Source organism: Anthonomus grandis, chromosome 17 (assembly GCF_022605725.1).
Source record: "Anthonomus grandis grandis chromosome 17, icAntGran1.3, whole genome shotgun sequence".
NCBI lineage: Eukaryota > Metazoa > Arthropoda > Insecta > Coleoptera > Curculionidae > Anthonomus > Anthonomus grandis.
Window position 1 is genome coordinate 15,184,714 of NC_065562.1, and position 14,127 is coordinate 15,198,840.

General features: G+C 28.4%; 1 protein-coding gene across 9 annotated transcripts in view; it reads right to left on the reverse strand.

The window, feature by feature from the left end:
• Positions 1-14,127, reverse strand: part of LOC126746053 (complexin) — a 361,290-nt gene that overhangs the window by 204,411 nt on the left and 142,752 nt on the right. For all 9 annotated transcript variants that reach the window (XM_050454151.1, XM_050454150.1, XM_050454149.1 and 6 more), the window contains one exon: positions 7,272-7,339. In XM_050454151.1, coding sequence (XP_050310108.1) covers positions 7,272-7,326 — 55 coding nt within the window. In that variant the 5' untranslated portion in view covers positions 7,327-7,339. The remainder of the gene's footprint in view (positions 1-7,271; positions 7,340-14,127) is intronic.

Genomic DNA, 14,127 nt, shown 5'->3' on the forward strand with positions numbered 1-14,127 from the left:
TGATGGAAAAACGCCGTTTCCACGAGTTTCTTTTTTGGTTTTTCCAATTTTCAGTGCAGGCTGTTAAATGCGCAACATTTTTAAAACCACTGGTTTTTTAATTAAAAAAATAACTGAGGAATTTTTGATGAAGCCAATGAAGCTGATTTTTAACTAATCAAAAATTGCCCAAATAATTCCACGTGAAATTTAATATAGGTTAAATTAATTTAGTTTTACTGCACGAGTAAGTTAAATTTATTTTCAATTTAAAAGGGGTTAGGGTTGTAAGAGAGATATTGCGCGTTATATAACCGGTTTAACTAATATTTACGAGGTTTTCTTGATAATAACATGCTTTCCCTAGAATATTATGAAATGTAATATTAAGTGGTATTTATCAGTTTTATGCGGCATAACTTAATTGCCTATGGTGTACAGTTTGTTATATGCAGGAAGAATGCACTGTTAAAGTAAAAATCTTAATTTATATATTTTGTTACCATTTTTAAGCTGATTAAAGTTAAATATTAATTAATTAAATTTTATAATGGGTCTACCAATAGAAGTGATGGAAGTTTAGTGGGCCATGTACGCAAAATGGTATATGTTAAAACGCGGATCAAGCATCAGTTGTGTTAAGTATACTTTGACATTTCATCATGAATCGTTTAAGTCCAGAGCAACGTATAGCTATCGTGAAAAGGTATTATGAAAATGCGCAATCGGTTAGAGCCTGTTATCGTGCTCTTAGAGAAGATTTTGGCCATCGTGGACGGTCTTCTGAGCTTGCAATAAGGCGCACAATTAATAGGTTTGACCGGGAGTACACTCTTCTGGATAATAAGCCAACGCGACAAAAAAGTGCAAGGACCGCTTCAAGAGAAAGTGTTGACGCGAATAACAATGTGTCTGTTTTGCACCGTTCTCAGCAATTAGGCATTTCACCAATGTCTCTGTGGCGCATTTTGAAGAAAGACTTAGGCCTACATTCATATAAGATGGTTCTAACTTAAGAATTGAAGCCTGCTGACCATGGTTTGCGAAGAACGTTTACCGACTGGGCCCTGTTGCAATTGGAACAAAATGCCGATTTTGGGAAACAAATCATCTTTTCAGATGAAGCCCATTTTTGTCTTAGTGGCGTTATCAATACGCAAAATTGCCGCTTCTGAACATCACACACCGCGCGAGCCACAATTAATTTATTAAGAGAGCGTTTTGAAGATCGAATAATTTCGCGACATGGCAATATCAACTGGCCATCAAAGTCCTGTGATCTTACTCCCCTGGACTTTTTTCTTTGGGGATATGTGAAGTCTAAGGTGTATTCTAACAATCCTCAAACCATCAATGAGTTGAAAGGTAACATAACTAGGGTTATTCGCGAAATTCAGCCCAACTTGTTAAAAAAAGTGATTGAAAACTGGGTTCATCGCCTAAACGTCTGCCGCCGTAGCCGAGGTGGACATCTTAATGATATTTTGTTTAAAACATAATGTTACATAATAAACTACAACATGAAACATCAATCATAGAAATTAACCAATTCGTTTTTATTTTTTAGCAATTTAAACTTATATCATTCTTATTGGTATACCCTATATATCTCTGTCAAGTTTAAAAATGTTATTGCGCCTAAAACAATAAATTCATTTAATTAATCTGGTTAAAATCACTGATGAGATTTACCTTATAATTATATTTATGGTCTTAGAAGCTGTATAATCAGTAGTCAGTAGTTTTTTTAATTATAAAATATAACTTAAAAAAGAATAACAAATCACGATAACGCATTAATAAACCTTTAAAAATTAGTACTTGAATCCACATATGGTTAAAAAAAATTTATTCATCTCAAAAGTGGTTTTAGAAATTTTTATAATGCAAAATTTCAGATTCGAATGATGTTAAAATCACTATTGGGATTTATATTTTATTTTGATGTAAAATATTGCCTGCTTGAATGCTAAAATCTGTTTATTTCAATTTTTTGTACTGTTCATCACTGTTTGGATTAATATAACATTTCAATTAAGCTTTTAAGGTGACAAATAATATTTCTTTGGTCATGTCATTTAACCTTTAAAATCACCGTCGATATTATTATTTTATCTTATTTTAAATGTTTACGAAAAAAAAATATTTTTTTTTGTATTGTAAATTTATTTTTTGTATTGACTTATAATGTTTAATCAGCTATCTTAACAGTGATATTAATGTTTTTGGGTAATTTTATTATTATCATGTGTGAGCCGATGAAAAAATTGTTATGTAGGAGCGTCAGCGAGTATATTATGCACGTCGTGCTCTCCGACTCAAAAATCGTGTTTTTTGGCAAATAAAAATTCATATATTTGGCTGTATGGGTAGTGAAAGACTACATTTGGCATGTCAGCTCTTAATACATTGGCAATTATAGATCCGTAAATAATTTTTTTTTTTCAGTACCTACAAAGGGTACGGTACAGAGTTAAAGTCAAAAATTGGTAAAAAAACGTGTGAAATTCCTTTCTCTGGCGAGAACTCTAATTTAAAGCTTTCAAACGACTTGAAATTTTTAGGACATAAGGGTTATTGAGGGCTTAAGAACTGTATACTTTTTTGGGCAAGGTCCATATACAGGGTGAGTAAATATAAGCGAGTAAAAGTGAGTAAAAAAAAATTCAAACTGTTTCAGAAGCTAAACTATAATTTAAATGAAAAAAGTTTTTCAGCGAAAATGCTTAGTCTTATATAAAAAATGACATATTTGGAGCTTTTTTTTGAAAAAATTTTTTTTAACGAGTTCTGTCATTTTCAGTTTTTTGGAATTTTTCGCTAAACGGTACATATTTTGAAAAAATAGTTTTTATGAAAAAAAACCCTTATTATTTCTCCTTCAAATGTAATATAAGGAAAATTTTTGTGAACTATACAAATCGAGCAATAATTAATTTTTCCCATGAAGGTCCGACCCAAAAATCATATTTTCTTTAATAACTTTCTAGTGGCGCCAGCTCAACCATTCATATTTTCAGGTGTTAAACAATATAATAAGCCGATTATTTACGTGTGATTAGAATTTTCCTAGCATTAATAGTTTTTGAGATATTTGCATTTTTGCGTTTTATTCATTTGCGGCGTCCTTGTACATTAATAGAAAATGAAACCTCATCTATAAGATCCCAAATTTTGTTTTACAAAACACATTAAAATTTCAGGTATATTAGAAGTACAAAAAAATCGTTTTTATCAAACAAGTCAATTTTCTCCGATTTTTTCGTTAAACGTCACCACAAGGGTGAAATGATCCAATGTGGCAGCCAACAGCAAGTATCTCGGCATGTTATTTTTCGGAAGGGTGTCAGAGTTTCGTTAAATTTTCAATGAAAATTACCCGGAACCTGTCAATTAAAGGAACCGTCTAATCAGGAAAACTCTGAGCTTTCTGAATATGTGCATATCATTTGGGGAAATTGTATATTGCGGCCAGGAAAATTCGGCAAAATTTTAAAAAAATGCCGTATTTTTCACACATTTCAAGGCCAACTCGGGTGGCTCAACAAAAAATTGGCACTTAAAAATAATGGGATTTATGCACCGTGGATCGTATTGATTTATTTAATGTAAAATATGGACTTAGGTATTAGGTGAGATTTAGGATTTTATGCATTTTAGGATTTGAGATTTGTTAAGGATATAATTATTTAGTTTTTAAAATTATAGATTTTAGGGTCACGTGACCATCATAACTTTTTTGCTATTCGTCCGATTGGGTTAAAATTTGGTAAAATATGGTTTAATTTAGGATACAAGTAATAAATGTTGATAGATATTTGACACATAACACATTATATTAACAAACAACGCGACTATATAACACATTATGGTTCTTTGAAGCATGATACCCCAACAACTGGTCCTCACTTTCCTTAGCATATAAGCTTTGGCTTCCCCCGACTGACCAGATTTAAGTACACCTGATAATTCTTGTTTTTTTTAAGAATTGCTTTATAGCCATTTACAGACAAGATCTAAAGCTTCCAAACTGGTCCCAGCGGACCAAAAGTATAGGAGCGAAAAAAAATTATTTAATTACCTGGTACACATTGAAAATCATTTCAGAGATATTTATTCTAAGATTACAAGTCAATAATTGTTTTATAATCAGTGATGAGATTAATTAAATAATTCTTGAACAATCACTGGCTAAAATCATGTTTTTAGAAATTATCGTATTTATCAGACAAGGAAAGTCGAAACTTTAAGATCACTACTGAGATAAATATATTAAAAAAATTATATTGAAAATCAGTACTTATAGATCAATGAATCCTTTATAATCACTGTTATGATAAAAACGAAATCGCATTAAAATATATCTGGTAATTTTAAATCCAATTCAATGTAATAAATTATAATTTTGTTACTTTGTGATGACTGTGTAAAATCACTGTTGAGATAAATTAAATTATCACGACAAAGAAAGTTTAAAATCACTACTAAGAAATATATTAAAATTAAAATTATAATTAATATTGGTATTTATAGATCAATGAACGCTAGTATGATAAAAATATAATCGTATCAAAATCAATTTAGCAATTTTAAATCGAATGTTATAAATTTTGAGTTTATTGAATTTATCTGACAAGAAGGTCACACATTTTTTAAAGATTGATAGACATTAAAAATCACTGCTGAGATAAATATATTAACACATAAGCCGAAAAATTAAATATATGTTATTCATTGTTAAGAGAAAGTTTTTTTTATTCACAAGCGAATATGGATAACTTAAAATTTTTGAAGAATAATAATTTAAGCTTTTTACTAAAATTTTAGCCCGGAACATGAATTTTTCAAGATCACTGTGGTTATCACATTAAAACTAAAAAGAAAAAAAATTTAAATCACTGCTGTGATTAACATGTTATCGTATAAAAGATGAAAAGAAAAAAATATGTGTCAATAAAAATCACTGTCGTGATAAAACTCTCTAGGGAAGAAAAATCAACTTTCACCCTCTTAGAAAGTAAATCTTCTCACATTAATAACAACAAACAAGAGACAAAGTAACTTGTTTGTATTGACTTATAATGTTTAATAAAACTCAGCTATCTTAACAGTGATATTATTGTTTTTTTTATTAATCCATATGCTATTACATTAATTCAAGCAAGAAAAAAAATATTCAAAAGACGAATGTTTAATCCTTTGCTACTAATTTTTCTTAGATTAAGATTATGCCCCATTTAATAATTGCTATGATAAATGGTTAGAGGCTAATATTTATGTCTAAAATCACTGCTAAGATAAATATATCATCATGTGTGTGCTGATTAAAAAATTGTTAATGAGTCGATGACTCTTTTAAAATCACCGTTGTGATAAAAATATAATTGCATCCAAATAAAGGTGATAATCTAAATTATCAAATGCAAGGTTGACAAAAAAATTTTATTTAATTACCCAGTACACATTGAAAATTATTTCAGATATATTTATTCTAAGATTACAAGTCGATAATTGTTTTATAATCAGTGATGAGATTAATTAATTAATTCTTGAACAATCACTGCCTAAAATCATGTTTTTATAAATTATCGTATTTATCAGACAAGGAAAGTCGAAACTTTAAGATCACTACTGAGATAAATATATTAAAAAAATTATATTGAAAATCAGTACTTATAGATCAATTAACCCTTAATAATCACTGTTATGATCAAAACTAAATTGCATGGAAATATATCTGGTAATTTTAAATCCAATTCAATGTAATAAATTATAATTTTGTTACTGTGTGATGACTGTGTAAAATCACTGTTGAGATAAATTAAATTATCACGACAAGGAGAGTCTAAAATCACTACTGAGAAATATATTAAAATTGAACTTATAATTAATATTGGTATTTATAGGTCAATGAATGCTAGTATGATAAAAATATAATTGTATCAAAATCAATTTAGCAATTTTAAATCGAATGTAATAAATTTTGAGTAATATTGAATTTATCTGACAAGTAAGTCACACATTTTTTAAATATTGATAGACATTAAAAATCACTGCTGAGATAAATATATTATCACGTGAGTTGAAAAATTAATTATATCTTATTCACTGTTAAGATAAAGGTTTTTTTACTCACAAGCGAATATTGATAACTCAAAATTTTTGAAGAATAATAATTTAAGCTTTTTACTAAAATTTTAGCCCAGAACATGAATTTTTCAAGATTACTGTGGTTATCACATTAAAACTAAAAAGAAAAAAAATTAAAATCACTGCTGTGATTAACATGTTATCGTATAAAATATGTGTCAATAAAAATCACTGTCGTGATAAAACTCACCCGAGATGAATAAAACTAAAAATTCTATAGTTTGACCATATTTAACTCCCAAGGGACGACAAATCAACTTTCACCCTCTTAGAAGGTAAACCTTCCCACTTTAATAACAACAAACAAGAGACACCGTAACTTATCGATATTTTACGGCACCATCTGCATCGCCCTTATTAAATTGTGCATAAAGCTTCCCAACATCCCTAATATTCCCAATAAACTACCTTATCATAGTATCTGGAAGCAAACTCATTATCTCTGGCTGCCTATTATCTTCTCGTAATAATAATTATTATTATGGAGACGGCCTTTGAGCAAACCTAATATTTACGAAGGGCCCTTGAGGGGTATATAGTAATATTGTATAGATAGATGCCACAGTTAATAATAAATATGTCTTTGATCCCTAATTTGATATTAAGCTACCACGTTCAAGAGATCAATAATTAATTTTTTTTTCTTGGATTTATACGTTTATTTATGTGTGATAAATCAAGGAAGAGTGAGAAATCTTAATTTTATGTATAATAGAAAAGGAAGATAAACCAATAGAGAGTAAGAACTACGAGAAAATGCGACTACATTTCATTCAAAAAAAATGTAAATTTTGGGTAAACAAACAAAAACATTTTGTTTGTATGTAATAAAAAAAGAGAGTAACTAAACACTGATGTCGAACATTTATATTTTATAGAAACAACTATATTATTTTCAAAAAACTCATTGAATAATCATGCAAACGAGCGTTTATTTAAATTAAATTAAATCGCTTCGGCCGCCATTTATTTATTTAAAATAACAATTTATATATAAAGAAATAAACATATCGGTGGCTTACTAATAGCAGCCATTATCCCACACACATACATCGAGCGACAATACGATTAAATTAAATTTAGTTTATTTAATGTTAAAAATGATGTTTTATTCATTAATTAATTAATAAAATAAAGCTTACCTTTAACTGCGTTTAGCTTGTTACCGACCATCTGTTTTGCCACAAACGCCGCCATCCTGAGACTTTACCTGGAAAGAATTAGTGATTTCATTAATTAATTGTAATGAATGGTTAATTTATTAAAAAAATATATAGGGTGGCTCATGTTTTAGAGAAAAAAAGATAAAAGAGAGTAGATCCTAGGTGTTAAATTAATGTTTTTTATTTAAGTGGTTAACAAAATATGTTTTGAAAAGACTTCTCTTAAAAAAAAACATGTTCCTCATTGTTTTTCTGCTTACCGTTTGGTAAGAGCTGCTTTAGGAAAGTTTGACCTAAAGAAGGTATTTTTTTTATATTAAGTTCCTAGGTATTATTAACGAGTTTCGAGAAATTAAAAAAAAACTAATAAACCTATTGGCTTGTTACTCATTTTCCTGTAAAAATATTCAGTTTTTCTTATCAGACAGTTGACAAAAGAACATATGAAATCTTTATATAACCAATGATCTAACGAATTCAAATGTTCAATTTATTCAACGGTCTGTGAAAAATGTTCAACTTTTTCCTTCCAAAAAGTTGAAAAATGAACAAATGAAACTCTTTTCTATGGTTATAGAAGGGTTTGATTTGTTCATTAGTTAATGGTCTAATAAACTGAAGTGTTCACCTTTTTCCTTCCAAAAAGTTGAAAGATAAACAAATTAAACTCTTTTCTATAATTACAGAAGAGTTTTATTTGTTCATTGATTAATGATCTAATGAACTGAACTGTTTAATTTATTCAACTGCCTGTAAGAAATGTTCAACTTTTTCCTTTCAGACAGTTGGAAAAAGAACATATAAAACCCTTTTACAGCCAACGTCTAATGAACTGAAATGTTTAATTTATTTAACTGTCTGTGAGAAATGTTCAACTTTTTTCTTCCAAAAAGTTAAATGATGAACAAATAAAACTCTTCTATGGTTATAGAAGGGTTTCATTGTTCATCGGGTAATGGTCTAATGAATTGAAGTGTTCAATCAATCAATCAATTAAATATGCTTTATTGTCAAAAAATTTAAAAAATTTTGTAGAAAAAGCTATACATAAAAAGCAAAACACATAAATATAAAAACCAAAATACAAGTACTAAATAAATATATACAAAACTGGGTACAAAAGACATAAATGTACCTGGTCAAATTCTTTATACTAAATGTAAAAAGTAAGAAAATAGGAAAGTAAATAAAACTAGTAACAAGAAAGTCAAGTAAAAACAGTCAAAAACATTAATACAATGTTTAAAAAGTCATAAAAAAAAATTATACAAATTAAGCAATACAAAAGCACCTCTTTGAATGAAACTCTTTTCTATAGTTATAGAAGCGTTTTATTTCTTTATCGATTAATGGTCTAATGAACTGAAGTGTTCAATTTATTCACTCTAAAATTGATAAATGAAATTAAGGTAAAATGTTTGAAAAAGTTATTTCTAACCCTTGGAAACGTAAGAGTAGCCTAAAAGTAAAAAATCCCTGGAATAAAATTTTCAAAAAATACAAATGACTGCTTTTTGCTACATTTTTAGCTATTTTGCTGCTTTTTTCGAAACACAATCAATAGCGTAATTAGATTTTTGATATTATTCGAGATTTTTTAGAAATTTGAAATATCTAAACCCATTGACTCGAAATGGACATCTTATGTGTATCCATAGTATACTAGTATAATATGTGCATTATTTTATACAGTATAAATATATTGCGTTCTTGTACGTATTTGTACTAATGATATTACTGGAAAAAATTAAACAATATATTTAAATAATTAAAGATTTGCTAAAATTATTTGTAATGCCTAGAAAAATCAAAAAAATTATGCAAATGCTTGAAATAAAATAAAAATTAAATTCTTAAAAATTGTAAAAAATTATTTTAGGCCTCTGGAAGAGGAAACAAATAAAACAATGCATACAAAATGTCAAGGAAAGTCATGAAAAGTTATGGAAAGTCAAAAGCAAAGCCTGAAAAATTTTATAAATTTAGTAAAATGCTTGAAATAAAAAAACAAATTGTTTAAATGGCTTGATAAATTGTTGAATATAAAAAGCTATTTCTAATCTTTAAAAGAGCATGACATCTAGAATGTCTAGAATAAATTAAAAAAAAATATATATAACTGTTTTTTGCCACATTTTCAGCTACTTTTTTCTAATAAACCCAATGGTGTAATCATCAGATTTTTAAAATTATATCCGTTTTTCTTAAAATAAGAAATTTTCAAAAAACCGAACCAAAAAATCAAGTGCCAAGAACGACTAATTTCTTTTCAGGTAGTTAAAATATTTTTATTTAATTTTCAGGCAGTTAAAGGTGTTTTTCTGTTAAAAGAAGGGGGTGATTCTTCTTTGGGTAGATTTTGCATAGCATTAATTCTTTTTTGGGTGTTTTGGTTAGATTTACAAAATTATTGGCCAAAATATTTAATTCAAGGATTGAGCCTTAAGTTAAAGTTTCACTGGAAATTAGCATTTTATTTTTTTATATAATTAATATACTAAAAAAAACTATAATCTAGGCCCATTTTTACTTGTCTTGACCATAATTGTTAAAAACCGCATTTTGAGCCAAATTCTTAAAAATTCAGCATTATTTTTTAAAATTTCAAGGTAAGGAATCATAAGTGAGTTTTTTACTAAAAAAATTTCAATACATTTATTTTGGTTCTGACCAAAAACTGCTTGGATGTATATTAATTCGTGACTAAACATTTTGAAGGTTTCTTTTTCATTATTTTGTGTAAAGCATACATTTTTAATCTTTCACAAATCTAACCTCAATTTCTTTAACCAAAATTCCGAAATATTTCGTGTTTTTAGGAAATGTTCACCCTTTTTTAGAAATTTTCCCTTTTCAAAATGTAAAGTATTCCTTCATTCCACGCCCTATTTTCTCAATAACCCATCGTCAAAACATTATTAAGGGGTTCGAGGATCTTCAATACTATTCCCAATATTTTAAATCATCCATCGGTAAACATGTATTTGAAGGTAGAAGATAAGTTAGGCTTAGGTAGTTCGATTAAATATTTAAATTTCTTACAGGGAATTGAAGCTATTTTTAATTATCATGTCCTATTACTCTTATTTAGGCAACAATTTTCATTTCAAATCCAGGCATGTTCTAAAAAAATTTCGTATATAAAATTTCATACAAAATCATTATGAATATTCACGGATATATGCTGGGAATATAATATTTGCATCCAAAAAATTCGTTCCCACAAGCAAAAATTATTGCTAATGATAAAAATTGCTTGTCTCATGCATAACTTAAATGACCACGACGTACATTTCTTTCTTTAAATGAAAGTAATTAAGCTACCAATTTTATATTATATAGACTTTTGTTTCTTATAGATTACTTTATATGTGCTTAAATATAACTCTTTGAATTAAGATGTATTAATAAAGGACTCATCTTTTGATATACAATCAAAAGTCACAACTACCCACCCCACAACCTCCCTTTTAATCATGCTAAAATGCGGGTTTTTTTAATTTACATGCACCCATACCTTTCAAAGGAACTCTCCCCTAAAGAATTTAAATCTTTGAAGTTTTGCATTTTCTTTAAGCGGTTTTAGGGCGAACGTAGAAAAAATGCAGATGTCACACATAATTATCGCATCAGAAACGGTCTAAAAGAAGGTACAAAATTAAAACAAAAAATGCCAAAAAAAAAGATTAATTTCAAGAAAGAACACATTCTTGGCACATTCAAATCAGAGAACATGGAAAATTTGCGAGATTCCAAGTCTTTTGTGCCGAAAAGCGGCGGCGCTTTGTTCCCTTATACCTGAGCCCTCCTCACAGTCTTCAAGGAAACGCTAAATACTTTGAGGAGCGTTAAAGCCATGGAAATTTCCAAAGAATTTTCATCCGTCAGAAGGGATGGAAAATTCCGACGTGCCGCGGTGCAATTTTACCCTTACGTTTGAATCTCGACACTGGTGTTACGTATCTCGTTAAATCTGAGGATGTGGTATAACGTAAGACTTTTGAACGGCGCGAATGTAAAATTAAATTAGCTGTTTAAATTGGGATTTCATGGAAGAATCGAATGTAAACTTATATATACTAGAGAAGTACATAGGATAATCTTTAATTTCTCGAAAGCTGGAAATAATATCAAACGTATCAAACGGAGCAGTACCAAGCAAGTAGCTGAAAATGAATACAGAGTAAAGTGCACTCAGTTTCTTGACGTCACTTATTAATTTGTTTTTCAAGCAATTGAAGCCAAAGTTGGCATCCTAGTTTCTCCAAGCAGTTGAAGTTTATCACAATTTACTATTCTTTTGAAAACAAAATCGCTCAAAAATACTTCAAAATATTTAAAAAAAATAGATTTTTACAATTTTTTTTCTCAAAAATGTATGTGTTATTTGATGCTAAAAAATTATCCAAAATGACGTTTCAAATAAAATATTAAAAAAAAAAATAAAAACTTAATTGAAAATCTTCAGGAAAATTTCAAAAACAAGAAAAAAATTAATTTTATTTAAATATTAAGAAATCGACAAAAAAATCGACAAATGTGAAACTGATCATTAAGAGCACAGAGTTTTTTCAAAATCATTTAAATTCCAAAATAGTTTTCATTCTAAATGTGATTTTTAATGGAAATCCCCAAAAAAAAGTTAACTATCGATATCTATGTTTTAACGATGATCAAAGCTTAAAACATTATGTTCGTTTCAATTTAAAAATCGACACAAATTATTATAATTAAAAAAAATCCTTAAATAAGGAATTTATTTTCGAATATATTTTTACCAGTAATTCAAAATTAAATAATGGAAACTGAATAATTTTTGAAAATGCAACCCAAAATGTTATTTTCACGATAAGTTTAACGAAAAAAAACATGGATTGGAGAAAACGATAAATTGCAATCGAATGAGGTGCCAAAAATCACCCAAAATTATATTTCTACATTATACATAAAACAATTAAAAAAATAATAAAAAAATTGGTAAATCTGTTAAAGCTAATAAATTCTTAAATTTTTCAGATATAATTTTGAATTTTGAGTAATAATAAATGTCAATTAAAAAATTGCCATAGGTTCTCAAAATTAAAAACAAGTTTCTAAGGCAAGAAATCCATTCCCAAATAATTATTTAACTGTGCGTCAAATTGGTGGGAAAATTTTGAAAATCTTTCAAAATGTTGATGATTTTAACTGCCTGGAAAAATTAAATTGAATCACGTCAGTCAACCGGAAAAGTGTTTTTTTCCATTTTATCAGTTGGGAAAAAACTGTTACAAAGTATTAAAAAAATGGCTCAAGCCACTTAAAACAAAGGAGCCACCTGGATTGAAAAAACACCTAAAGAACTAAGACTAAGAAAAGGCCCTATTTTTCATAATATTTTCTATATATCTTCCCTTACATCAATGCTACTCACCCCTATCCACATTACCTTCTACTCTCTAAACATCTTACCATGATAACTCACGAATATACATTTTACTGTCGTCTACGGAAGAAAATGGCGGCATCCGCGGTCTGCGCCACTCAATTATTTTAATGGCGCCACTAAGTGCTTTCACCACAAAAGCATGTGTCTTCCCTTTTGTGAAAATATGGGGGAAAGAGGGTAGTGTTAGCTAGATATAAAACCTTTGTACCGGATCCCTCGAGAAACAAAGGGGGGAAAACGTGCGACAACGTGTCTTTGCCAATTTACCAAATAATCACGTTAGTTAATTGAGTATAATTTACAGTATTGTTTTTCTATGGAATCAGGTCGGTACACCTACAGAATATGTATACTCCGATTATTAATGGGGTGGCCCACCCAATAGACTAATCCCGTTTCTGTATGTGTCGGCATACAGATTAGCCAGTAAATGCCATCGATTTAATTCGGGATTAGAATCCTAATACGATAAACTGCATCCTTAGGAGTGCCACTGGAATTTCGTATTGCCTTGAACTATTGTGCGATATTATAAGAGTTTAATAGTGTTACGAGGTCTCCACTGAAATCTTCATAACAAAAAATATATTTCTTGTCTATAATGCATAATTTAAATGGACACGGTTCACGCTTTCGTTTTGTCTTGCTTCAATTACTCAGTTTTTTTTGAAGTAGTCACTTTCCCTTAATACAAAGGTACATATAAAGAAGTATATCAAAAATGAAATCAATATAATAATATAAAATAAAATAAATTAGTATTTGAGTCGTGTCCATTTGAGTAATGCATGACTTAAATTAATTTTCTTTTAAACTAGTTGATATTGTGTTATGAGCTAATGATTTTTATTAATATCTCATGCGTTTATTCATTAATTCTTTTCAGGCAAGGAAAATGTTAATTAAAAAACCTGAATAGATTGGTGGCCTAATTAATTTGATTTTAAAATAGAAATGTACATCGTAATCAGTTAAATTATGCACGATACAAACAATTTTTACCATTGGCATTATTTTTTTGTTTAGGGGAAGAAGCATTAAAGTTATTCTGTGAATAACTGTTGTGTTTTTTTTGTTTGGAATATTCCTGAAGTTACAATCTACTATTTTTCTTAAAATAAAATTGCTAAAAAAAAACTTTGAAATATCAGAAAATATATTGATTTTTACAATTTTTTTCTCAAAAATGTATGTTATTTGAAGCCAAAACATTATCCAAAATTACGTTTTAAATAAAATAATTAAATATAGTAAGTAATTCAAAATTAAATAATGAAAACTGAATAATTTTTGAAAATGCAACCCAAAATGCTATTTTTACAATGGGTTTAATGAAAAAGGACGTGAATTGAAGGAAATTATGAATTTCAATCAAATGAGATACAACATTTTACCCAAAATTACGCT